Raw genomic sequence first — 26,221 nt, forward strand, 5'->3', positions numbered from 1 at the left:
TTAAATTCTATTATCCAAACCTAACCACACATGTATGGTACTCACTTTATTGCTTTTAAAATTTTTCTTCTCTTATGGAGGTTTGTTTTTCATTTCTTTCTATCGAGCTTACTAACATTAATCGTGCTTTTAAAATTCTCGAGTTTCTGTGTTTGATTGAGGTGCGACTTGTTATCATTGTATAACAAGTCCTCAGGGCCTTCAATTGGTGGACATAATTCTATGGTTTAATTTTGTAACACTATGTTTGTATTTAATATAGGTCCTGTTTGACAAATTAGTTTTTTGGATATTTATTTAAAACTTTGTTGTAACTTACTGTAGAAGTTGTAGAAAATTTTTTTGAAGTGTGCAATTTTTTTGGACATTTTGAAATGTATTATTTAAAAATTTTGAGGAGCTTTTTGAAATTATTGTAGTTAAAGCTTTTTAAAACCTTGTAAAAGACAAACTTAGCAAAAAATTTGTTTGCCAAACAGGCCAACAGTTTGAGAGAGAGAACATTTCCCGTCTTAGGTTTGCCCCACACAATAGAGCAAACTAGGGGTGCTGTCGAGTCGAGTCGAGCTCGAGTAGTGCACTACTCGAACTCGACTCGAGGCAAAATAACTAAGCTCAAGTTCGAGCTCGAACTCGTCAAGCTTTTAAAATTCGAGCTCGAGCTCGACATCAATTTATGGAACTCGAGCTCGAGTTTAATTAAATGTAATTAATTCAAATCAAACTCAATCAAGCTCAATCAAGCCTAATCAAGCTCAAGTAATAAAAATTAATATTTTATATATAATTTTAAATAAAGGATATTATTGACATTTCACAATAATAAAAATAAAAATATATATTATAAAAAGCTCGATAGAGCTCGTCGAGCTCTCAAGTATCATATTTCCAAGATCGAACTCGACTCGATAGCTCTAACGAGCAGCTCGAGCTCGAGCTAGAGCTTGGTCAACCGAGCTCGAGCTCGAGCTGCTGACTAAGTAGCTCGCGAGCTCGAGCCGAGCTACTTGGTTCAGCTCCAGCCCTAGAGCAAACCATAGGTTATTCCATGCAATTTTAGGTTACTCCATATCAATGACCAAACAACAGCAAAAAATGTATTGAATAGGAAAAATATAGTTTTAATTCCTAATGTTTAGTCTCTGTGAGATTTTAGTCTTTAAAATTTTGACAAAAGTAAATTTGGTCATTAATATTTAGCACATGTGCAATTTTAGTCCTTAAGTTTTGGCAAGAGAAAATCTGATTGCTAATGTATATAATTTAAAATAGGACATTTGAATATTTTTTCCCAATAATTCATAGAATTTAATCACCTTTAGTCATATGTCCGTTAAATTAAGCTTCTCCATAAAGAAGCAAAATAATAGTTAACTTTAAACAATAAAATTAAGAACTAATAACTCACATGCTAACTAATTAACTAGAAAAAAGAAGGAAATTTTTTTAACTAAAAAACTAAAACTAGTTGGAGCACTCAATTCATTGATTCAGAACTTGAATTCATTTTCCATCCATATTGTCCCAAGCAAACAATTGCAATACTTAATTTTTTCTCATATAGATTAACATATTTCTTTTTTTTATTATGGGTTAATCAGTAACTAATGTGTTATTATGCAAGTTATTTTTATTGTTCAAAATTACTTACTATTTTGCTTCATTTTTAAGAAGTATAATTCAACAAACATGTGAGTACACTTGAATGATTCTGCCAATATTTAAGAAAATAGAAAATATGTCAATTGTCCTAAAAGTACCTGGGGACCAGATTTTGTTTTATTAAAACTTTAGAGACTAAAACTGCATAAATGCTAAACATTGAGAACTAAAAGCGCACAAGAGCCAAATATTGGAGGCTAAAACTACAATTTCCCCCCGCCCCCTCTGTGTCAGCCTAGCCACGTGTCTGGCGTAGGGGGCAGATGTTGGCGCCAAATTCTCCCGCCAAAACAACAGCATTACCCTATCCCTCCTCCACTGTAGCAGACATTCCTAAGAGAGGTAGTGCGAGGTGTGCCGTAGCAGACTAAGCCAATCGACTAATTGGTTGCCAGAGAGAGAAAGACAGCGGGAGGGAAGGGGGACTCCAAAAATAATGTCGAGAGAAGGCGAATCAGGCGGCGGAAGTGGGGGAATGCCGGGGCGTAGCGACGAGTCATCTTCGCGGTCAGATCAGGGGAACATTAATCCCACACCATCAACCCCAGAATCGCCTACGTCAGCAGGATTTAACACAGATCAGCTGCCTCCGAACACGAGCCAGAATTACTCTGAAGAGGAGGACGACGACGAGGCATCCGTGGACCCGGAAATCATCAGAGACGAGGAAGAAAATGAAGCGGAGGAGGAGGAGGAAGGAGAGGACCTCTTCAACGATAACTACCTGGATGATTATCGGAGAATGAATGAGCAGGACCAATACGAGTCCCTGGGACTTGACGATTCCATGGAGGACGAAAGGGATTTGGATCAGATCATGGCCGACAGAAGGGCTGCCGAGATCCAACTTGATGCCAGGGACACTCGCTTCCGAGCCTCATCTCAGCAGCGAAAGCTACCCCAGCTTCTCCACGACCAGGGTGGGATCCATTCTCCTCTATCGTGTCTTATATTTCATTCATTTTCAATTGCCAATATTTTTCAGTAACTTGATTACTTCCTAGAATAGGTTGTACTGTTTGATTTTGATTCTCTGGTGTGGCTTTTAGCGTCTGCTACTCAGAAATTAAGAAATGTATGTTAATGCCAGAAATGTTTCTATCAACTGTCAGTACACGTCTTTCTTTTTCGCTCACTTTTCCTATCCAAAAACTCGTGGTTTGCATACTTACATCCACTTTCCAAACTTTTTAAAGCTTAAGGTGCATCTTTGATATGTCATATTTGCTGTCCTACATTAATGAGTGTACTTCGGAAACTTTTGAAGTCTATACATTCACATGTTTGCTTTGGATGGCATCTGTTTATTCCAACTTGATCTTCCCGAAAAAGCAACCTCACATTTGCTGACTATTTTATTCATTGGTTAAATCCATTTTAGGACCTTTATCCTTGATTTCCTACCGAGCAGTAGTGGTTGCATCACAACTTAGCAGTTGATACATCTAAGTATATTTTTTCCCTTGCAGATACCGATGATGACAACTACAGGCCCTCAAAACGAACTCGAGCTGATTTTAGGCCTCCCACCGCTCCAAGAAGCTTTGAAGACACTGATGCAATGCAGAGCTCACCTCATAGATCACAGCCAGCAAACTCCAGAGAGGATGTGCCCATGACTGATCCAACTGATGATGATCCATTTGAGGTGTGTTGTTGTTTTTAGTTCAAGCATTGCGATCTTAGTCATCAAATATGTTGGTGTATTACCAAATTAGGTTATGAATTGTTGGGTTTCTGGCGCAGGATGATGACAATGAGGATGGTGAATTTGAAATGTACCGGGTTCAAGGAACGCTTAGAGAATGGGTTACTAGAGATGAGGTGCGGCGTTTCATTGCAAAGAAATTTAAAGAGTTCTTGCTCACATATGTGAATCCAAAGAGTGATAGTGGGGACTTTGAGTATCTGCGGCAGATAAATGAGATGGTATCAGGTCCAAGGGTTTGCCATTCCAGCGTTTAATTTATATAACCTTTAAGTTTGTTTTTATGCTGGATGACTATATAATGCATTCATCATTCATGACAACATTACATTCTATGTACTTGTATACTTTTTCTTTGATTCAGTGAATTTTATATGCAGTAAACAAGTGCAGCCTTGAGATTGATTACAAGCAGTTTATCTATATCCACCCCAATATTGCCATCTGGCTGGCAGATGCACCCCATTCGGTCCTAGAGGTCATGGAAGAAGTTGCTAATAAAGTTGTTTTCGACTTGCATCCAAACTATAAGCAGATTCATCAAAAAATCTATGTTCGCATCACCAATTTGCCTGTCTATGACCAGATACGTAACATCCGGTAAATTTTGATTGTGTAAATTCTGTTGGTTTTCACATTATGGATATCAAAGTAGAGTTGAGAGTTTAGTCCTTATCTTGTGCTGTGACAGGCAGATTCATTTGAACACCATGATTCGTATTGGAGGAGTTGTAACCCGTCGTTCTGGAGTCTTTCCTCAATTACAACAAGTGAAGTATGACTGTAACAAATGTGGTGCAATCTTAGGACCATTTTTCCAGAATTCTTATTCAGAGATTAAGGTTGGTTCTTGCCCAGAATGCCAATCTAAAGGACCATTTACTGTCAACATTGAGCAGGTGAGTTCCTTTCATTACTCTTTTTCTTTTTCTTTCTTATTCCTTCATGCCAAGGAAAGAAGCCCAATGTCAGCGTTTACAACAGAAAATTTTTTATTGTTTTTGTTTTCAAAGGATGAAATGGATGTTGCTTTCTTTGACCATCTTGTGTTGTTGTAGACGATATACAGGAATTACCAGAAACTTACCCTTCAAGAGAGCCCGGGAATTGTACCAGCTGGTCGGTTACCAAGATGCAAGGAAGTTATACTGTTGAATGATCTTATTGATTGTGCCCGTCCAGGAGAAGAGATTGTAAATTTTTAACCTTCTAATATTTCAAATGTCTAGTTTTTATTTATTTTACAGCTGCCACATAATGTTCTTGTTGACTTCGTCTATGTTTTAACTTCCAGGAGGTGACAGGCATTTACACAAATAACTTTGACTTGTCTCTCAATACAAAGAATGGTTTTCCTGTTTTTGCAACTGTTATTGAAGCAAATTATGTAACAAAGAAGCAAGACCTCTTCTCAGCTTACAAACTCACCCAGGAGGACAAGGAAGAAATTGAGAAGTTGGCCAAAGACCCTAGGATTGGAGAAAGAGTGCGTTAGTTATTTCTTCCTAATCTATTAACAACTTATTTTTCCAATGGAGAAGTTCACTGTTATATGTATAAAGTACACTGTTTATAGTTTTGTCGATTTGCATACTTAATTTTATGGATTAATCTTCTATACACTGACAGTGTATACACTTTCACCCAGTGGCGGAGCTAGGAATTGCAATTAGAGGGGGCGAGTCTCTGTTATTTGGACCAAGTCCAAATAACTTTCAAATATTATTGTTTGGATCCTTGAGAGGGGGGCAAAGTGAAAATTTTTATCAATATTTTGGGGGGGGGGCAAAACAATATAATAAAAATTTTTTTACTTAGAAATTTTTTTTATAACAATTGGAGGGGGGGCAAAGTGAAATTTTTTATCAATATTTGGGGGGGCAAAACAATGTAATAAAATTTTTTTTACTTAGAAATTTTTTTTTTAACAATTGGAGGGGGGGGCGGTTGCCCCCCCTCCCTCCGCCCCTGCTTTCATCATTAGATACATGACACATTATCCAAATTTGAATTTGAAGTCCAAATTTTGCATATGTGTCGTGCATCTAACCGTGATAGTGTATACACTGTCAGTGTATACAAGATTTACTCTAATTATATTTCCATACTTAAGTTTTGTGGATTTCACATGTGAATTTTTAGATCATCAAGTCCATTGCGCCTTCCATATATGGTCACGAGGACATAAAAACTGCAATTGCTCTTGCAATGTTTGGGGGCCAAGAGAAAAATGTTGGAGGAAAACATAGACTACGGGGTGACATCAATGTGCTCCTGTTAGGTGATCCTGGCACGGCAAAGTCACAGTTCCTGAAGTATGTTTACATCCTGAATGAATTGCATTTTTTGGTAATGCTTAGTCATTTAATTGCCATGGGAATGTTACCAGGTATGTTGAAAAGACTGCTCAAAGAGCTGTCTATACTACAGGAAAAGGAGCTTCTGCTGTAGGGCTAACAGCAGCAGTCCACAAGGACCCAGTCACCCGAGAGTGGACACTGGAAGGTGGGGCTCTTGTTCTGGCTGATAGAGGGATATGTCTTATTGATGAGTTCGATAAGATGAATGATCAAGACAGGTAAGCGTGTGCATGTTGTATTTGTGCTTATTTGGCCTTTTATACTTGCTTGTCTGAGATATTCTTATTCTCAGGGTGAGTATTCATGAAGCCATGGAGCAACAGAGCATAAGTATATCAAAGGCAGGGATTGTCACATCTCTTCAGGCCCGTTGTTCTGTTGTTGCTGCTGCAAATCCTATTGGTGGAAGGTATGCAAGAAGTATAAGATATTTTTATCAGCAATGAGCATTGGGCTAGTCAGGCTTATACATATGCATCCAAGCAGGTGACAACAATTCATGGCATATGATAATATAATTCATCTATTGTTTTGTTGAATTTATAAATGCTACACTTGTTTGTCAGGTTGAGACACAAGTCCAGTTGCTCCATTCCCCTTACTTCTATTATGTTTGTCATACTGACAGATGCTCATGAAGAGCTAAATTATTGCTGGACCAAATGTACATAGTTTCCACTCATCATGGAGGAAATCTTGTCCAAAATTCGACTAAGAAAATTCAATGGGTTTAAGTTCCCTAGATTCCATTATGATAAGATTTTAATTTCTGTAATTTCCTGAAAGTCGCCCATTCCAATTCTTGCCAGAAAAGACTTTTAGTAAGAAAATATTAAGGAGGAATAGCATGGGTCATAACTTCTCCATTAGTTGTTCTTAACTTTTTGCTAAGCTGAATATGCAGTTAAAAGATCCTTAGGATTTGAGCAAAGTATACATGTTCTGCTTCTTTCTTTCTTTTTTGCTCTTTTCCTCTTCTTTTCTTTTGTTTTGGGTTTTATCTGTTACATACTCGACTGAGTTTGGTTCTAACTCCAATTGCTTTCTTTGCAGATATGATTCCTCAAAAACCTTTTCCCAAAACGTGGAATTGACAGATCCCATAATTTCCCGCTTTGACATTCTTTGTGTTGTTAAGGTTATTTGTTTTTTTTCATTTGAGTCTCTATCTCATCTAATTATAAATTTCATGAATTGATTTTGATGGAATGATAGGATATTTTGCAGGATGTGGTTGATCCAGTAACAGATGAGATGCTAGCCAAATTTGTAGTTGATAGTCACTTCAAATCACAACCAAAAGGTGCTACATTGGATGATAGATCTGTACTCAATTCAAATGATGACGCTCAAGCATCTGTCCTACCTGCTGACCCTGAGGTCTATTCCTTGAGCTGTTTTTATACATTGTTTTAGTAAACGTTTTTGAACTTACGCGTACCTTGCTTAAACACAAAAAGCATGTTTCTTCTCAGATAATTTCTCAAGATTTGCTAAAGAAGTACATAACCTATGCCAAGTTGAACGTATTCCCAAGGTTGCATGATGCAGATTTAGACAAGCTTACTCAAGTTTATGCTGAATTGCGCAGAGAATCTTCTGTGAGTCTCATTCGACATGAGTTTACTTTAGAAAATTCTGCACTTGCTGATTTTCTTGACTCTTTCGTGTTGTATGGTGCTTTATATCTGTGCATTTGCAGCACGGACAAGGGGTTCCAATAGCTGTAAGGCACATAGAATCAATGATAAGGATGTCTGAGGCACATGCAAGGATGCATCTTAGACAACATGTCACCCAAGAAGATGTGGACATGGCTATTCGTGTATTATTGGACTCATTTATATCGACGCAAAAGTTTGGAGTTCAAAAGGCTTTGCAAAAGGTATTAATGACTACAGCAATGTTTTTGTTTTACTTTACCTTCTTTCCTTCCTCCCCTTTGTGTATTCTTGGACAATCATTTCTGCTCCTACCACCTTTATATGACTCTTTACCCTTTGATTATTTCTTGCTGCAGAAATCTTTTTTTTTTTTTTTTTTAAAGGGCACATCAAATATTTGCAAAAATAGCTTTTGAAGAATATTCAGTTTTAAAAGAATGTAACCAAGTAACGAGGTCAAATGCCTTCAAACACTGTCGACAAATGTGGAATAATAAAGACGAAAGAAAGGAATGAAAATGGTTTGATAGTTAATCTGTTTCGTCAGTATCCCATGTTGAACGATGAGAACTTTTTATCTGAAAGAGAAACATAGAGCAGCAAAGGCGTGCTGGTTCTTGTTCATTCATGTTTTGGCTTGACTGATTGATAGAAATAATCCAATCGGTAATTACTGACAGACCCAATTAGGCTGACTAGGGGATCCAGTCCTTTATGTGCTCTTAAACTTACCATTTGCACTATCAAAGTACACGATAGAAAGCATTGCGAGCAAGTTTGTTTATCTCATTACTGAGATTAGTATTAAGGGATTAAGAATTTCATGCAGAGCTTCAAAAAGTACATGACTTTCAAGAAGGATTTCAATGCTATTATTTTGCATCTTCTGCGCGGGCTCGTAAAGGGTGCACTTGATTTGGAACTCTCGTCTGGCTCTACTGCAAATCTTCCACACATAGATGTAAAAGTGGAAGAGTTGCAAACCAAGGTACAAGAACTTGTAAAATCATCTGGCTATGCTGAATTCCTCTGGTTCCCTGATTCTACTTATATTCCATGTGCGACTTGGATTGTTAGCGTTCTAATGCTTGAGATTGAATTCCGTACCTGCAGGCACTCGAGTATGGCATCGCTGATCTAAAACCGTTCTTTTCTAGCGCCGAATTTTCGCTGGCCAACTTTGAACTGGATGAGAGACGCTGTGTGATAAGGCATCGTGTTGCAGGATGAGTTCCTATTTGTTTTCTTGTAGATTTGAATGGTAATTTGTTACATTATATGTGTTTTGGTAGCTACTAAGGAGTGTCTTTCCCCATTTTGTTTCTACCATGATTTCGATCATGGGATTGATGCAAATTCTAATCTTCCCCATGTGTCGTGCAACATTTGGTATTTGAAAGAAAAAGGAAAACTATTTATTTGGGCTTTGCAGGGGTGATTTGGCTACGCAGTCCATCAGCCGTACAAAAGCCAGGTTCTCCACAGTGGCATAGCATCCAGTAGCAACAGTAGCACCCAAAGATTTTAAATTCCTTCTCAAATTCTCGTAATCTAACTCTGAGACCTTGCCATTACAAGGCGAAAGCAGGCGGACGCCACACCTAACAAAGCAAAACATTTGGCCTATTAGTATTACTCTACGAGAGATGTAAGCTTTCCCGACTCGAACCATGCCTGCGTCAGCATTGAAGCCTAACAAGAGTTCTGTGCTAATGCCTGCCGGAGAACGGACAAGATCTCCTCCTTTTCCTGTAGGCATGGGCCTTGAGGTTACTGTCCACAATTTATGGTTACTAGTTGATTTTTTTCTTTGTAAAATGGAGAAAGCTGCTTTTAAGGTGCTTTTAAATGTTATGGTATTCCCGCTTTTTGCTTCCGGTAAGATTAGAACTACGGGAGAAAACCCGCGCAGTACGGGAATGAGGTACCTGTGAGTGTAATGATGCTTGAAGATCAAATGTTAATAGCAGTGCAGAAGATTTTCATTATACTTTTGAGAAAGTCATGCCAATGATTCGGAAAGAATGTCAAACGTAGAGTAGCTGGAATAGATAGGAAACAGAAATTCATATCCTTAGAGCGAGCGAAAAATTTTCCTCATTTTCTCACCGTTAGGAATGAGCAATGTGCAGTAACTTATTCCTTTAAAATTTAATAATTTTAATGAAAGAAAGGATATTATGGTATATTAGCAAATCATAAGTATTATCATAAACAAAGTATACCATGGGCATCATGGACTTAGTTTTAGCTTCAGAAGTATATTAGATATTATTCCATTCTTTATTATGTATTCTAGATAACTGTGCATTTAATCTAATCAGAAATCGTTTTCTTTTAGATAATACTATTGACATAACATAAATATATTAGTATTTCATGAAAAATTATCTCTTATAGTAGTATTTTATGGATCCAACAATAAGCAGGTGTTTGATTCAAGTTAAGGAATTGAAATTGTAATTGGAATCATTTCTAAAAAACTAGTATGGGTTTTTTTTTTGAGGGTGTCATTCAAATAAGGAGTTTTTGCAAATATTCGTAAGAAATAGGTATCATAATTTAATATCATTTTTTTACCTATATTTTGTCCTTTTTTTTTTCTCCTTTCATCGATTCATCCTCTTTTTCTTCTATATCTAACACTTTCGTACTCACCAATGTTTTTAAATCTAGACAGGAGAGTGAACCGGAAATCCTTCCGGTTCACGGTTCGACCCCGATTCAACGATTTAATAATTATTTATTCATTTTAGTATTAAGAATTTTGAATACTACCCAGCAATCCTCTATCACCAAAACTCTTATTGGAATGCAAAATATGTGATGGAAAGAAAAAAAATTTCCTCCCAAGCTCAATGGAATTAGAAATATACATATTTGAAATTAATTCATTGAAATAATACACTTAGCCCATAAAAAAAGCCAAGTTGGGTCAATTAAAAGAGAGAGAGAGGGACTACCATGGAAAGAGAGAACAAAAAATGAAAGGATCAGCATCGAGGTATGGGGGGAAAGAGAGAGAGGGAAGAGCAGAAGAGGGATGGACATGGCAGAACAGAAAATGACGCAAGGGAAAGGGTGTAGAAAGAGCAAAATATAAATTTTAAATCATGCATATGGATCAAATTTGGGAATCCACCAAAACCTCCTAATTTGTTAGGAATTGAGAATTCCCAAATTTAATGATTCATTCCAAAATTTTGATTCCAATACCTATAACCCAAACAACTTATATTGAATTTTTTCCAATTCCTGATTCCAATCCCCATAGAAGGGATGGACCCAAGGGGGCACCTAATCCTACCTCGAGACAAACATTAAAGAGAATGGGTGAAGCTAAAGGGCTCAATGAAAAATTCCAAGGGACTGAACCCTTTGAACATGTTGGTGAATCTTTTCAAAAAGTTATGAAAAAGAATGCAGGTCAAGGGATGGAATTCTCTTGACCTACACTCAATTAGAACCTTAACCCTCTCCCTAGTAGTCAACTATTCTAGAGGTAGATTTACTCTTTTTCCATTGGAAAAAAAGGCACGAAGTTGAGGTATTGTTTGGATTGCTATTTTGTGGAGTTTTCATAAAAAATATATTATAATAATTTGATACATGTGATATAAATAGATAATTGGGTATAAGGGTGTATATGTGAGGCCCCAATCAGTTCGTAAGTTGATATTAGGGTTATTCATTATTTAAGTGTGGTGAAGTTAGGGTTAGGGCTAAGGAGGAAACCCTAATCTCGGTTAAGATTAAAAACCCTAGTTTATGTATTAGTTTGAAATGGTTAGCAAACTCTAGATTAGCAAATCTCTAGTGTTACAATTTATTAGAAAACTTAAGTGGAGTTTTATTTATCGCCCGCCTTTTCCTACATTTTTCTAGTATCGGTTAGTTTTTGCGAAATTAAGAACATATATCGGACGTGGGACCCACTAGCGCGGAAAGTTCGGTAAAAATTCGGCCAATTAGGTTAAGTTTTGGATACTGGGTTTAATTTACCGGGTGTTATGAGATAATTAAAGGTTGTTATATGGATGAGAGTGGAGAGAGACAAAAGGATATGTATGTATTAAATAGGGTGACAAGTGTCACCATATGATTAAACCTTACAATTTTGACTACTATTCACCTTTTTACTAATTGACCAAATAAACCCAAAAATTACCAAAATCATCTTCATTTTTAGCTCCTTATAGCCGGCCACTCTCCAAGGAGAAAGAAGAAAAACCTCTTCACTTTCTTAACTTCAATCTTGCTCAATCTTCGATTTCAACCGATTAAATTCGAAAACTCTCCATAAAACTCCTTCTCTTAGTAGTTGTGAGGTGACTAGTGAAGTTGTTTGGAAGCTTAAGGTGCTAAGTGGTCTCTTTTCTTGTGTTGATAAGGTGAGTAACTATGAAACCCCTCTCCTCTATCTAATGATGTTTAATTAATGACTTGTGGTTGTTATAAGTGTGATTTGGTGGATTATTTCTTGATTTTAGTTAAGATTGGTGAAGTTTTCTATTTATTTGGGATTTTTCTGTTTGCATATGATTAATATTATGTGGTCATGTATGATGGTTGGAAATGATTGAGAATGAAGCTAGTTGGTGTGAATGGTAGTTAATTGCAGCAAATTTCTGGTTTGGAAGATAAATTAGCAAGTTAGGGTTTCAAAGTTCTACTTTCTGCCTGGCACTGTTCATCGTAGTTAGAAGCCGAATTAGCCTTTGGTTAAAACATGAAAGTTGTAGGGAATGATATTTAAGAAATGCTTGCAAAATTTCAGGTCAATCGGAGTAGCGTAGCTTGAGAAAAGATAGAATTACCCTTGCTGTCCTGTTTTTACCCGAACTTGAGAACTGTGACTGTAATTGGTGAATTTGGTTGGAAATGCTTCAGAATTTGTTGTTGAGGTCTTCTGATGAATTGTAGCCCTGTTTCTTAGCTTTTGGATGGCTTTGGAATCACTTGGTTTGGACTTAGGTAGCCTGACTTATGATGTTTGAACCAAAATGCGGTTTGTGAGCCTGTTTTTACGGTTCTGGGGTAGTATATGGCAATTTTGACCTAGTTGCAATAGAAACTGGACTGAGTAGCCTTCTTCAACATTATAGCCTCTTAAGTCCTGAATATATCTACAAAATTTCCGGTCAAACGGATCTGTGTAGCTCGAGTTATAACCAAAAACACTCGCACCTATTTTGTACCCTGAAATTGTGTACGTTTTGAATTTCAGCTTCTGACCGTGCATTTTTCCGTTTTGATCCCGTACGATCTGGGTGTCAACTCCTTCATAAGAAATGTAGATCTTGGTTTTGGCTTCGAAACGGTATGAAGTCCGTCGAAATCCGAGTTCCGTAGCTCCTGTTATGACCAAAACAAGATCGATCGTCAGAACTGCCTTGAATCTGGACAGTTCTGACGGGTATTTTTGCACTCAATTTTCGTTCTGTTCTGAGTGGATTCAGGTCTTGGCCAAAACATCAAAGTTTTAGCCTTATGTCTCAGCTTTCTAATGCCTTTGGAATTTCCTGATTTGGATTTGTGAGCTGGAACGGTTTTCTGTACTTTCGACCTATTTCCGTTTAGATCCGGATTGAGGTGTCTTCATGAAAATTGTAACCCTTCCTCTTAGCTTCGCAACGGTACCTCATGTACCTTGATCCGACACTTGTAGTTTCAATTAGGCTCAAAACAGTTTTGACGGCAAAGCGATTAGGTTACCAATCCTGTTTCCGTATGCCGTTTCCACACTCGTATGTGCCGATTTTGCCGTTTTGCTTGTTTTAGGCATATTAGTAGCCGTTTATGATATTATGTGACGCAATCTTCTATTTCAGACGGTGGTGAGCTAGGTGGAGCCGGTGAGGCCTACTAGCTACTCCTCGCGGCACAAATTTCGAACTTTTGCTCTTTTGTTCGTTGAGTAAGTATTCAGGCCGCTCTTATGTGTTAGTTGCTTATGTGTTTCGATATGTATGAAAAGGGTACCTAGGCGAGGGTGTACTTTATCGCACTCGACCTAAACCCTAATTTACGTACATATTTGTACATGGTATATGTATATGAATCATTTTGGAACTAAACCCCTTGAGCTTGTGGCTCGGGGTGACTTTTGAGTAAATTTTGTGAAGTTTGTGAGTTTGGGGCCCGATCTCATGACTTAGATGGACTATTCGAGCCGGTTAGGGCTTGGTCGGAGTCAGTCCAACCTGGTTTGAGGTCACCAAGTTTGTGAATCCGGTTCACCGATTATGTGGACCAAGTTTGTGACCCGAGCTTGTGAACCAAGCTCAATTTCGTTCGCTCGAGCAAGTTTGTGAGGTGTCTGGCCAGAGAGGGTGATAAGGTGTACGGTGGGGGTACAAGTGAAGTTCTACGGACCATTATTTGTGGTCGACGGAGTGTCGGCAGGAGGTCACACATGGCAACGATCTGGCTTTGGAGCCACCTGTATCCTTATTATATGATGTTACTTTTCTGCTTTTGCTTTACTCTTACTATGTAACTGTTGTTACGTGAAATTTACGCTTTTGCCACTGTTTACTTACTAAGCATATAGATTACTCATTTCCTTTTATTTTCCTTAGCAGGGGCCGACGCGGGGACTTTTGGCACATACACTAGTATGGTTAGGTTTGCTTGTAATAGTTGGACAATTAGGATGTATGTTTTTGTTGTGGTGGTTTGTATCAGGACCCTCCTTAGGGTCTACTTTTTGGTTTTGGTTATAATTATAAGGATGTAATAGTATGAGTAGGAACTTTTGAAGAATGTAATTAGAACACTTTTGGGGATTGTATATATTGTATATAGTGCTCTTTCGATTTATCTAGTTTTACTACTTTAGGTTTTGAGTCCTGGCGCGAGCTAGGCAGGCGACCTGCCGATACCCTTGAGTTCGCCCTTGGGAGAAGTGGGGTCGTCACAGTATACGAGTCGAGTCGAGTCGAGTTCAAGTAGTGCTATATTCGAACTCGACTCGAGCTTGTGCTCAATCGAATTCAAAAACTGAAAATCGAACTCAATTCGATGAAATGGTAAAAAAACTCGAACTCGACCCGATGAAATGATAAAAAAACTCGAACTCGACTCGATATGGTTCGAATAAAAAACGAACCATATCGAGCACAAGTACTTGATGTTGCTTTCAAGCATAGAAACTCGATCAAATCCCATTTTTGGGCATTTAAGCTCGAAACTTGTATAATGAAATTGAATTATGTTTACTTCAAATTATATTACCTTTTTGCCATTAAAGAATTTTATCAAGTATGCAAAATCATCTTGTAAATTATCTGAAAGCATAAATCCTTAGCGGTAATTTCATATTTAAAAATATATATTATTTAGGAAAAATTATTCAAAATGTCTCTCACATTTTGTAAAATAATTTTTTTCGTCCTTCACTCTTAAAAGTGTACTTTTACGTCCATTACAAATTCACATTGGTCAAATTTGGTTTCTATCTAGATTTCCAACTAGTTTTTTGTCAGAATCTACTACGTGCTTTGCACGTGATCATTTTTTAAGGACAAAATTATCAAATCAAAATTTACATAATCCGATCCATTATCCCTCACATTTAATCAAAATGAATTGTTCGTCCATCATATTTTATAAAATAATTTTTTTCATCCCTTATTGATCATGTGTACGAATAAGTTTTTTAACTCATGTATATATTTATTTGATTTCACTTGAACAATACAAATAGCATGTAGTATATATCTATTTAATTTCACCTGAACAGTATAATTTCACCTGAACAGTATAATTTCACCTGAACATACTGTTCAGGTGAAATTAAAATGGATATATACGGAGATTTAAAAAATTTTGTTAGTTTTTTATTCATGTTCATTTCATTTTAATTGAAAATTAAAAACAAAAAGGACATTTAATTCTAAATATTATCAAGTGTTTATATTGAATTAAATTTGGACAGAAAAAATAAACAAAGGAAAAATATGACAAAAAGAAGTAAGAGATTGATAATTTCAAATTTTAAGATAATCACAAGGTAAGAAATTCAACTGTTGGTCTTAAAGGTGGCGAATAAAAATTTCATATTTAAATTGCAATTTGTTAGCATGACTATAGAATTCGAATTAGGATCAATTAATTAGATGGTCTTATTACACAACTCAATAAATAAATTATTACAAAAATAGAAAAGATTTCAAATATTGAATATATTCACATGGTGAAATCAAATATATATATATATATATATATATATATATATATATATATATATATGGGTTTAAATCAAAATTGTTAGATTTAAACTTATGTATATATCTATTAAATAGCATATGTATAGCTACAATTAGTTTGTTTAGATGAAATAAAAAAAAAGATATATTATATGCTATTCGTATTGTACAGGTGAAATCAAATAGATGTATACATAGTTTTAAAAAAAAATCTATTCATACACATGGTCAATGAATAATGAAAAGATTCATTTTGTGAAATGTAAGAGATGAAAAAATTTATTTTGTAAAATGCGAGGGACAAAACAATTCATTTTGTGAAATATAAGGAACTATAGATGGATTATGTAAATTTTGATTTTGACAATTTTGCCCCTAAAAAATGATCACATGTAAGACATGTGATGAATTCTGACAAAAAACTAATCGAAAATCTAGGTAGGGACCAAATTTGACCAATATGAATTTGTAAGGAACGTAAAATTACACTTATAAAAATGAGGGACGAAATTTTTTTTTTTACAAAATGTGAGTAACGTTTTAAACAATTTTTTCTATTATTTAAATTAAAAAATTACTCGATGAGTAGCTTGTGAATTCGAATACCGTATATCCGAACTCTAAACTCGACTTGCATCCCCGTTCCATCCACTCGAATTCGAGTTCGAAATCGGTCAAATCGAATTCAAACCAAGTCATTGACCGAGCGGCCAGTAGCTTGCCCGCAATCAGCCCTAATTGGGGATGTGTTTAACAAAAAAGTAATTTTGTTTATGACAATACAAACAAGCCTCATACGTAGAGAAGGGGTACCGAATCAACAAAAAGTTTTAATACGTAGAGAATTTGGTACAATTGTCAACGGTTTCCTGAAGCTAGATAGATAAGGTAGATAGAATTCGCAGGAATGGGGGCGTTGGGAAGATGGGGAACAGTTGCGGCTGTGGTGGCGGTAATGGGCGGGATGAGGGCTGTGAGCAAGCAGATGGGCATCGGATTGGGGTGGGACAACGAGACGGCTGTGCGATGGTTCCAAAACCTTTCGGATCGGCTGGGATACTGGGCCATCCCAGCTTACGTAGGGGTCCACACACTCACCCTGGCCCTGTGTCTTCCTTACGCCGTCTTCTTCGAAGCCGGGGCCTCCCTCCTTTTCGGATTCGTTCCGGCCGTCCTTTGCGTATTCTCCGCCAAGGTCCTGGGAGCTTCACTTTCCTTCTGGATCGGCAGGTGGTCTACCCTTCCTCGTTTTTCCTTCTTCTTCTTCTTAATTCCTCCTTCCCTTTTATATACTACTTCACTAATTATTACTACTGGTAGGACTTCTTAGATTACATTTTGGCATACTTTTTTCGACTAGTATCGGAGGGAGGACGGTCGGCGGAACTAAGTTTTGTACAGCAACATTTCTTGTTTATGGGATTTCCTTTTGTTCTTCTTCTCGTTATTATTTTGCTTCAAGGGTCTGACTGCTGTCTCCCGTCGTTTCTTAGAACTGGCATTGCTTTTGAGAGGATGATCGCAAGACTTCTCTATTTTTCAATATTCGTCATGTTGAGAAAAAGTTACTCCATTTAAATTTAACATAACAGCAAAAGTTACACTACTGGTAGTTTCTTATATGTACGTATAAATTTTATAAATTTTGAGGTAAGTTTGTCATGCAGTAGCAGGTTTATATTAGAACTCATCTTCTGTAGACTGTAGTAGTAGTAGTAGTAGTAGTGGTAGCATACTAGTACAGAAGTACATTGAGCATCGGAATGCAATGCGCTGAGAGTAGCGCTGAATACATGTTTCCCAGCAAATCTTCATATCAGAACCTATCTGATTCTACCATTTATGTTCCTTTCTTCCAAAATAAAGAATCTTGAAAGTGACACAGGCTGTGAAACTCAAACTTTTTTAGTCATATATGGCTATGTGTGTCTCATATTATGCTACTACTATAGCGTCTTTTCTGTAATTGAATTTAGTTAAACCTTGTGCTATGGAATGATGGAGTTATTCTTCTAAACGTGTTGAGGACGCAAAGTTGCATTTGCAATTTATTTTTCACTTGCACCTATGGCATTTTCTACATTGTATCATTCCTTTATGGTTCCCATCCAACTCTTTTCTTTCTGCATCTCTGAAGACTGCGGGTTAAAGTTGGTTGAAGCTTCATGTGCCATTATTTTTGTATCCTTCTACCCTCTTCTGTCAGTAGTTACCATGCTACCCGTGCCTTGCTTATATTGCAGATCAGCAACCTGCCTCTTCTGCCTCTGCAATTATAGCAAAGAAGGTGATTTGTTGTCAATCTTTTCTCTTCAAAGTATCTGTGGTACATCATCTGTAGAACCTCTCTTTGCCCACAAATTGGATACAATTCATAGTTATCGAATTGCTTTGTAGTTGTTCTGGCGCTTTTCAACTGGAACTGTGAGGATGGTTATCACCTATGTACTCATTCCTCCTTGCGCTTGGTTAAAATGAAACAGGAACCTTTCTTCCCCTTATAAAAAAAGAGAAATAAACTAAAAGAAAAAGTTTTCTCCTTCCTGTAAATCTTGACTGGTTGTTGTCCTCCATAATAGTCTGGTTTGCACCCTGTCATGTTCAATATTTATAGCAGCCTAATATGGGGGTAAGTAATAGATGAGAAGGAAAATTTTTAAAAATTGACAGGCACCTGAAGGAGAAATTGGTAATTTTTCCTTTGTGACTTTGAAGCTCATCCTAGGATCTTTTTCCTCTCTCTGCCATTACTTAGATTAGATATATGTGTTCATCTAGTGCGTGCATTTATTATGGTCTGCTATTTCCATTCTGATGACATTTGTTTTCTTCAGGCTTATTTGCAGGAGTTCTAGCTCCGCTGTAGATTGGGCTCGCAGAAACAAGTATTTTCATATGCTCTCTCGTGGAGTTGAACAAGATGGATGGAGATTTGTTCTTCTTGCTCGATTCTCACCTATACCCTCCTATGTCATCAACTATGCCTTGGCTGCAACAGAAGTAGGTTTCATTGTGGATTTCCTGCTTCCAACAGTAATTGGCTGCCTACCAATGATATTGCAGAACACTTCAATTGGCAGTCTTGCAAGTGCTGCTGTAGCTTCTGCATCCGGGTCCAAGAAATCTCAGGTTTGGTCATATGTCTTTCCCGTGCTTGGGATCTTATCCAGCATTCTCATTTCTCTGAGGATCAAAAAGTACTCGGCCGATGTCTTAGTTACTGAAACTTCTGCTGATGTGGCCCATGCGGGTCTTCATGATGTCAATCGTACTGCTGAGTCAACTCAACGGTATTCTAAGAGAAATAATAATGGTAAAGGTCCGAAGACAAATTAACGATGCATCCATTTGCAACCTTTTGATGATCTCTAACTCGTATGACCCAGTGAATGTTTTTCTGGTCGTTTTTATTACTTTCCTTTCACACGGTGCTTTGTTTTCTTTTTGCTTTATCTTGATTTCGTTTGTGTAAATCATGATGCTCTTCGCATGTTTTGAAATTCTAAATGCCTCCATGAATGTAGTGGAAACAGCAAAATCTCGAGTCTGGCTTATTTAGCCAGCCTTAGGCTTGTGGAATAAGGTTGTACTTTTTTGTTGGGCAAATTTTTTTACTAGATATTCCTGTAAAAAATAGGTTTTCTTGGGAATCCGTGAAAAAATATATTTCAAATGTCATCTTCATCATAAAATTAGTCATTTTCTGTTGTTACAATCAAATTAAAATTCAGCAACCCCATAGGGAGGATTAAAATTAAATGATTTTATGTCCATGATTTGCCCTTGGATCACTCCTGCAAGGCATGAGCAGGAGTATCTAAGACACCAAAGAAGTCAAGTCAAAATTTGTTAATTAGTTGCAGGGCATTCTATCAATAAAATGGCCATTAGTTGCTAATTGGCCTATCACTTCAGATTCCGTATCGCCATTACTTTGTTTGGTTAGTCGCATTCTTTGCGGCTGGAGGTCCTTTGTGGGACTGAATTTTCTTTTGGCATCTTCTCTGTTTCCAAAACGGGCACTTGAGTGAGTTTGCGTTTTTGCATCCGAAAATCAGGCCTTTTGACTTTCCAGTTTGTTGGTTGCACTACTCCACAGACTACCTATTGTTTAATTATGCTGCACATTTTGATGATAAGTCTGAAGAATAGGTCATTAATTCGGTTCCTTCTCTTCTTCCCTCGAGCATTTTCTAAATCATCCAACATATATTAAATCCGTCCAAGAAAACAACTCTTCATTTTCACCAAGCGCAGAATAGAACACTATAGATGGATGCCCTTTAAAGACGAATTTGGCATATGTCTTTATTAGTATTAATCGACGGCAGCTCCGTATGCACAAAAGTCCACTATTAGTATGGAAGTCCTTGCAATTCAATTCTTCACAAGTCACAGCATAGCGCTCGCTTGACGGCCCCTGTCCCTTCAGAAAACCCAAGGTCACGTTTGGATTGGGAAATTTTTCTGAATTTTTTGTGAAAAAATTACTATAGCGATTTGATTTAATATATGTGAGGTGAAAAGGTGATTGAGAAATATATTCATAAAAAACAACGTAAAGAAAAATTGCTTTTCAAACTAGCCTAAATTTCAGTGCACAGGCTTCCTTAATCTCTACTCTGACCAAGTACGTATGTATAGCTAGCCCGGGATCCAAATGAAAGGACGGGGGATGGCATGGCCCTTTGCTCTCAATTGTTTGCTCTCAATTGAAGACTCAGAAATTGTTATAATCCTCCTACTAGCGTAATAGCATATTATTTTCCACGCTGAGGGGGTGAAATTTACGTGAAAGGATATTTTGTCCGTTCGATTAACATAAAATTGATTATTTAACATCTATGAATAATGCGGTGTTACAGGCGGTGTCAATTTTTTTTTTTATATCAAAACAAAATAAAAGTAAAATAGAAATCCCATCATTTATGGTTAACTATTTTCTTTTTCCAAAAGTACACTAATCTCTACCGTAATAAACTTGTCAGACTACATGACTCAGTTATACAACATTCAAATTTCTCCGACTTCAACATTAATTAATACTTAACCAATTCCTTGCCCGCTACATTAGTTCTGGGGTGGGAGGTAAGGTTTAATGTGCTTCTGTAATTCATATGGGTTCTGATGGTGGTTCAATCCTTGTCAGATTCCCTCTGACTTAGTTGAGCTACCTCTCTAGAGTAGGCTCCCCCTCTCCAAGTGTAGGAGTAGGAGTATGTTAAATTAGGTTAAATATGCCGTTACAATAAAAAAAAAATTAATTAATACACAACTCAATGGTATTCAGCTTCCTCTAGTTCTAGATCCCTTATAATTCTTATACCCCTTATTATTCTTACATGATTGCATTATTTTGTTTTCTATGTCCACTAAAAGAAAACAATTAATTTTCAAGAAGAAGGCACATCACTAGTTTATCTTCTTAATACTGTATTAACAGTAATTAATAGAGCGAATTGCGCGAAATGTCACTAAACTATTTCAAAGTGCCGGTTCTGGTCACTAAACTTTTTTATTAGCGCGAAATGTCACTGAACTAGTAAATATGTACCGTTTTGGTCACTCCGTGTATTTGTGCCGTCAGGAGAGACGGAAATCAACTTTTTGAGGGGCAAATTCGTCTGCACAGCCTTAGTGGGAAGAGTTTCATCTGGTAAGTGAAAGGTTTAACTGTGGGGCTTTGGAATGTTGGTAAAATTTTTGGGAATGTGGACAATGACAGTGAAAAGTATCAAAATTGATCCATTCTTCTCACAGTAATCAGTGACAAGATTCAAAGAACCGGCAAAAGACGAAGATTAGCAGTGAAGAATCGGTCATCGATGACAGCGAAATGGGTGAAAAGGCAAAGGGACGAATTCATTGATCCGTACACATTATACGGTAAGAAATATTACAATCCGTACACATTTTTCTTGATTAATGGTGTTGTTTGTGTTTTGAGTATAAAGAAGTATTTAGTGAGAGTTTTTATTGGGTTTAGGGTTTGCTGAAGTGATCCGGTTGTTTAGAAAATGACATAAGAACGATTGACTTCACTTTTTGTCGTATAAGTGGGTTGCAAAGGGTCCTACAAGAACCCTCTATCTTGTAATTTAATCATAAAAAATAAACTTTTCAAAATGCAGTTGTCTGATTCGGGTTAATTAACAAATGGGGGTTAAGTATTTTTATAAGAAGAACAGCATGTATGACAATAAAAAATGGTGATTAACAAGAATCATGTTGTTTGCCTTTGTCGTTGTTGTTGCAGTTCCTGATAGACCTGCATTTTCGATTAAACTCCACCACTGTGGTAAAATTGAGGGAGAGAAATACAAGAGTTATGTGGGTGGAGAGATTGATTATTTCGATCTTTGCCATGCTGATTTTATGTCGATTCATGAAATAAATAAAATGGTGGAAAAGTGTGGGCACAACGATACTATGTTATATTATTACATTGACCCTAGAGGGGATTTGAACCATGGACTGATGGAACTTCAAACGGATGAAGACATTATGCAATTCTGTGGTTGGGTTAATGAGTACAAGTTAATGGAAGTATACTGTCATCATTTAACAGTTGAGGAAATATATGAGTTGCAGAAGAAAAAGGAATTGGAATAGTTATCACAGACAAAGAGTTCAGTGGTAATAGAGGAGATCTTGGATGATGGTGAAATTCTTACACAACAGGCAGCAATACCTCATAGACAACGAAAAGGAGTCCAAGCTAGTAGATCAGCTGCAGCTTTAGAGTGGACACATGACCATGCTGGTGAAGATGAAGATGCATACCAAAATTCTTCTAGGAGATGTGAACAGGCCAACAACAATACACAGGAGTCCGAGCCACAAATGCATAGCCAAGTTGATAATGACCCAACTCCATCAAGTCAGAATAGGAGGGACAATGACAGTTCCAGAAATAGAAGAAACAGAGATAGGAGAAAATCTCGTACGTCGGAGGCCCTCTGTGGTGCTACAAAAAGAGTTAGAAAAGGAGGTGTAACAAATGAAGGTGTATCAAATAATGGTGCTGCAACTGAAGGTGCATCAAATGGAGGGGCAGCAGGTCAAGGTCCATCAAATGGAGGTGCAGTAGGTGAAGGTGCAACAAATGAAGGTGCAGCAACTGAACCTGTAACAGAAACTGGGGCAGCAACTGAAGCTGAAGCATGTGAAAATAGAGAAGGTGCAGCAACTGAAGCTGAAACAGAAGCTGGTCCTGAAACTGAAGCTGAAGCATTTGAAAATAGAGCGGAACACAACCCACTATTGGATGATATTGTGGAAGGGGAATTAAATAGTGATCCAGATTCAGAAGATGAAGATGTTCCTGTGAGATACACTAGTTTCAATGCTATCAGAGATGGAACAGATCCCCATTTTCATGTTGGGCAAAAATTTGGAACCAAAAAATAGTTCAGAGATGCTCTCAGAAATTATGCAATTATAAGTGGAAGACCTGTATATATGTATACAAGTGACAAAACAAGAATGAGAGCTAAATGTGCAGATCCGTGTAAGTGGTACATTTATGCTAGCCACGTTCCTGCTTTGGGTACTGAAGACTTTGTAGTTAAAACAATTTACGATGTCCACACCAATTGCAGCCATGCTTGGAGAAACAAAAACATGACATCCAATTGGGTAGCAGACAAGTTTGAAGAGTCTGTTAGATCCAACATGAACATGCCTGTAAGGCAATTGTTACAGAGTATAGATGAGCAATATAGTTGCGAGATCACAAGAAACAAAGGTTACAAAGCACTTGCAATGGCTAAGGCTGCTATCAAAGGGTCAGCATCTCAGCAGTATATTGATGTTGGGAGGTACGCAGCAGAACTACAAAAAACTCACCCTGACACCACCATAGACATCAAGTATTCACCAAGAGCTGATCCTGAAAGTAATCCCAGATTCATGAGATTTTACTGCTGTTTGGGACCAATGAAAAAGGGATTTAGAGAGGGATGTAGGCCCCTTATTGCTCTTGATGGCTGTCACACTAAGGGGGCATATCCAGGGGAGTTGTTGATTGGTATTGGGGCAGATCCAAATAGTGGCTGGTGGCCATTAGCTTGGGCAGTTGTTGAGAAGGAGGCTCGGGAACAATGGCTTTGATTTTTGAGTTTACTGATTGGTGATCTAGAAATACCAACAACTAGCAGTGAATACACTTTTATTTCAGACCAACAGAAGGTTAGGAGTACTGTTCTTTATCCTTATAGCATGTATTGTATAGGATAATTTTTGCAAGTGACTAAACTTAGAACTCTTTTATAGGGTCTTGATAGTGCACTGCTGGAGTTATTACCAGATGCTGGCCATAGATATTGTGTACAGCATATGTACAGAAATTTCAAGAAAAAACACCCTGGTGAAGTGCTTAAAGAAAAATTCTGGAGCATTGCAGCAGCATCAACAGTGGAGTTCTATGAGGCAGCTTTGGAAGAGCTTAGAGCATATGACCAGCAAACTCACGCGTGGGTCAAGAGAGCTGCACCACCTCATCACTGGTGTAAGGCTTTTTTTCCACTTCACGTGAAATCTGACATGCTGGTTAATAATTTATCAGAGACATTTAATTCTCATATATTAAATGCTAGAGAGTTGCCAGTGATTGGGATGGTTGAGTGGATTAGACAATTCATAATGGAAAAGATATCAAATAGGGTATATTGGATGAGAAAATGTAGTGGTCCTGTGGGACCAGCAATAAAGGCTTTGATTGAGGAGAGGGAAAAGTTTTCTAGAAAGTGGAAGCCAATATCAAATGGGAAGGGGGGATATCAGGTTAGGGGACCTAAGGGGGAACAATTTGCTGTGTACTTAAGAGACAGAACCTGTACATGCAGGTTGTGGCAAATTAGTGGGCTCCCCTGCTGCCATGCAATTTCTGCCATTTTAAAAATTGGTAGGAACCCAAATGACTATGCCGATCAGTGTTATAGTAGAGATCTATTCTTTCAAATATATGAGAATGTACTATATCCAATTAGTGGAAAGTCTCTATGGCCTCAGAGTGATATTCCCATATTAGATCCTCCACTTGCATGTGTCCAACCTGGTAGGCCCAAGAAAGCAAGAAGAAAAGGTAGTTCTGAAAATAGAAGTAGTGTTCATGTGGGAACGAATAATGTGCAAAAATTAAAAAAGCATGTGATCATGCACTGTAGAAGATGTGGTCAGGCAGGCCACAATGCTGCTACCTGCAAAAGTGTTCCAGAAAATAATGGAGGTGAAGGCTGCAGTCAACCTGCTCCAGCTCCTAAACATGCTAGAAAGTCAAAAGACACCAACAATGGCTCAAGCACAACACATGGAGCTAATTCTCAGGAGCCTGATTTTGTTCATGTGGAAGTTCAAGGATATTCTTCAAGTTGTGTCAATTCTCAGCCACATGGAGCTGAAGAGCAAACTACTTCCCATAATGACACTGGTTCACATGCTGAACGTAATGCACAAGCTGCCACTAGTAGTACGAAAAAGCAGCAGATTAGAAAGACTAAGACACTTGTAGGTGCAAAAATTTATTTCTAATTTTATTTTTAATTTTACTATGGTAAATAGCTATTGTTAATATTTATTGTACTTGTGTACAGGTGAGGAGAGTTAGGCCTGTCAATGATACCGACCAGTCTACTACAGCGGCCAACAAACAGTCTCTCCATTCAAAGAGAAAGCTGTCTGAAATTGACAAGATAAGGATCAACACCAACTATGAGTACTTGGGCAAAGAGCCTCCATTCAAGATTGGTAGATGGGCTGGAACATCAAGGAGCAGTAGAAGTAGAAGTGGAAGATCAGATTAAAGGACTTGTTTGCATAGCTTTTGTTTGGATGTATTCTATGTCTAGGACAATTCCAGATTATTTATATGTGAAACATGGCTAACTTTGTTGGCAGTTGTTTGGAATGACAGTGATAATTATCTCTTTTGTAAAGCAGCTGTTTGGAATGATAGTGATAATTATCTCTTTTGTTGTATTTGGCTTTATGTTTTCTACATTTGTGAGCTACTTTTCTTTTGCACCACCCATATGTTGGAACTAATACTTCAGTCTTTTATTCATAAATTACAATTTCAAACATCCATGGTGTAAACAACACCAACCAAAATGAGGTGTATATAAAAACACTATAACCTCAACAACAACGAGCTGTGTATTAAAACATTTGACAGCACTGGTTTAGGATTTGAAGTACAACAATACTCTAGTAGCCATCAATTTGCAGCCTTCCAAACTTCTGTCCCTTGTTAGGCCCCCAAATCCACATTGATGCATTAACAATTGTTCAGGCTATAACAAAAAGAACAATGACCATTTTTTCACATTCTTTCTTCCAAGCTTCTTCTTCAGATTTTTTACTCTATCCTCCATTTTCTCAGCTTTCTTTTGCAACTTGAGAATTTGTTGCCGCAAAGTTTCATTCTCGATTTCCACCCTATTTATTCTTCTTAAAAGACCGGGTATGACTTGTTTCGAACGCTCACACATTTCTTCATCATACCAATTCCAATAACCACAGCCATCAACCTACAAAAAAATTATCCAAATTCTTTTTAGCCGATAAATGTCTAAACAATTAAACATTAACCTAATTTAACGAATTTCCTATATCTTC

The 26,221-nt window shown here is 37.4% G+C and overlaps 3 protein-coding genes across 6 annotated transcripts; all 3 read left to right on the forward strand.

Annotated features, from left to right (window-relative positions):
- The first annotated feature begins 1,867 nt into the window (after positions 1-1,867).
- LOC113716887 (DNA replication licensing factor MCM2) lies at positions 1,868-14,134 on the forward strand. Of its 4 annotated transcripts, XM_072073016.1 has the most exons (17): positions 1,869-2,582; positions 3,132-3,310; positions 3,409-3,598; positions 3,751-3,970; positions 4,062-4,269; positions 4,429-4,563; positions 4,665-4,856; positions 5,513-5,685; positions 5,760-5,948; positions 6,023-6,139; positions 6,784-6,868; positions 6,958-7,110; positions 7,206-7,331; positions 7,433-7,615; positions 8,224-8,382; positions 8,508-8,655; positions 8,827-9,382. In XM_072073016.1, exons 1-16 carry the CDS (start codon positions 2,099-2,101, stop codon positions 8,622-8,624), a joined length of 2,910 nt encoding a protein of 969 aa, XP_071929117.1. In that variant the 5' UTR covers positions 1,869-2,098; the 3' UTR covers positions 8,625-8,655; positions 8,827-9,382. The 4 variants fall into 4 exon arrangements, with proteins under 4 accessions (XP_071929118.1, XP_071929117.1, XP_071929119.1 ...); XM_072073015.1 differs by lacking the exon at positions 8,827-9,382 and having other exon boundaries at positions 1,870-2,582; positions 8,508-8,821; XM_072073017.1 differs by lacking the exons at positions 8,224-8,382; positions 8,508-8,655; positions 8,827-9,382 and adding an exon at positions 13,979-14,134 and having other exon boundaries at positions 1,868-2,582.
- A 2,089-nt stretch (positions 14,135-16,223) lies between these two features.
- LOC113717672 (uncharacterized) lies at positions 16,224-19,210 on the forward strand. Its single transcript, XM_027242453.2, has 2 exons — positions 16,224-16,834; positions 18,439-19,210. Exons 1-2 carry the CDS (start codon positions 16,512-16,514, stop codon positions 18,938-18,940), a joined length of 825 nt encoding a protein of 274 aa, XP_027098254.1. The 5' UTR covers positions 16,224-16,511; the 3' UTR covers positions 18,941-19,210.
- Positions 19,211-23,089: 3,879 nt separating this feature from the next.
- Positions 23,090-25,407, forward strand: LOC113718667 (uncharacterized). The gene is made up of 4 exons (XM_072072200.1): positions 23,090-23,633; positions 23,745-23,794; positions 23,879-25,111; positions 25,198-25,407. Exons 1-4 carry the CDS (start codon positions 23,090-23,092, stop codon positions 25,405-25,407), a joined length of 2,037 nt encoding a protein of 678 aa, XP_071928301.1.
- Positions 25,408-26,221: the final 814 nt, after the last annotated feature.

Source organism: Coffea arabica, chromosome 11e (assembly GCF_036785885.1).
Source record: "Coffea arabica cultivar ET-39 chromosome 11e, Coffea Arabica ET-39 HiFi, whole genome shotgun sequence".
Lineage (NCBI taxonomy): Eukaryota > Viridiplantae > Streptophyta > Magnoliopsida > Gentianales > Rubiaceae > Coffea > Coffea arabica.

Excerpts from the sequence above, each read along its gene's own strand:
- LOC113716887 (XM_072073016.1), top strand. The coding sequence starts at position 2,099 with ATGTCGAGAGAAGGCGAATCAGGCGGCGGAAGTGGGGGAATGCCGGGG. Across the intron at positions 2,583-3,131 it reads CCAGCTTCTCCACGACCAGG|ATACCGATGATGACAACTAC; the intron begins GTGGGATCCATT and ends TTTCCCTTGCAG. Across the intron at positions 7,332-7,432 it reads AATTGCGCAGAGAATCTTCT|CACGGACAAGGGGTTCCAAT; the intron begins GTGAGTCTCATT and ends GTGCATTTGCAG.
- LOC113717672 (XM_027242453.2), top strand. The coding sequence starts at position 16,512 with ATGGGGGCGTTGGGAAGATGGGGAACAGTTGCGGCTGTGGTGGCGGTA. Across the intron at positions 16,835-18,438 it reads CTTTCCTTCTGGATCGGCAG|GCTTATTTGCAGGAGTTCTA; the intron begins GTGGTCTACCCT and ends TGTTTTCTTCAG.
- LOC113718667 (XM_072072200.1), top strand. The coding sequence starts at position 23,090 with ATGAGAGCTAAATGTGCAGATCCGTGTAAGTGGTACATTTATGCTAGC. Across the intron at positions 23,795-23,878 it reads TTATTTCAGACCAACAGAAG|GGTCTTGATAGTGCACTGCT; the intron begins GTTAGGAGTACT and ends ACTCTTTTATAG. Across the intron at positions 25,112-25,197 it reads TTAGAAAGACTAAGACACTT|GTGAGGAGAGTTAGGCCTGT; the intron begins GTAGGTGCAAAA and ends ACTTGTGTACAG.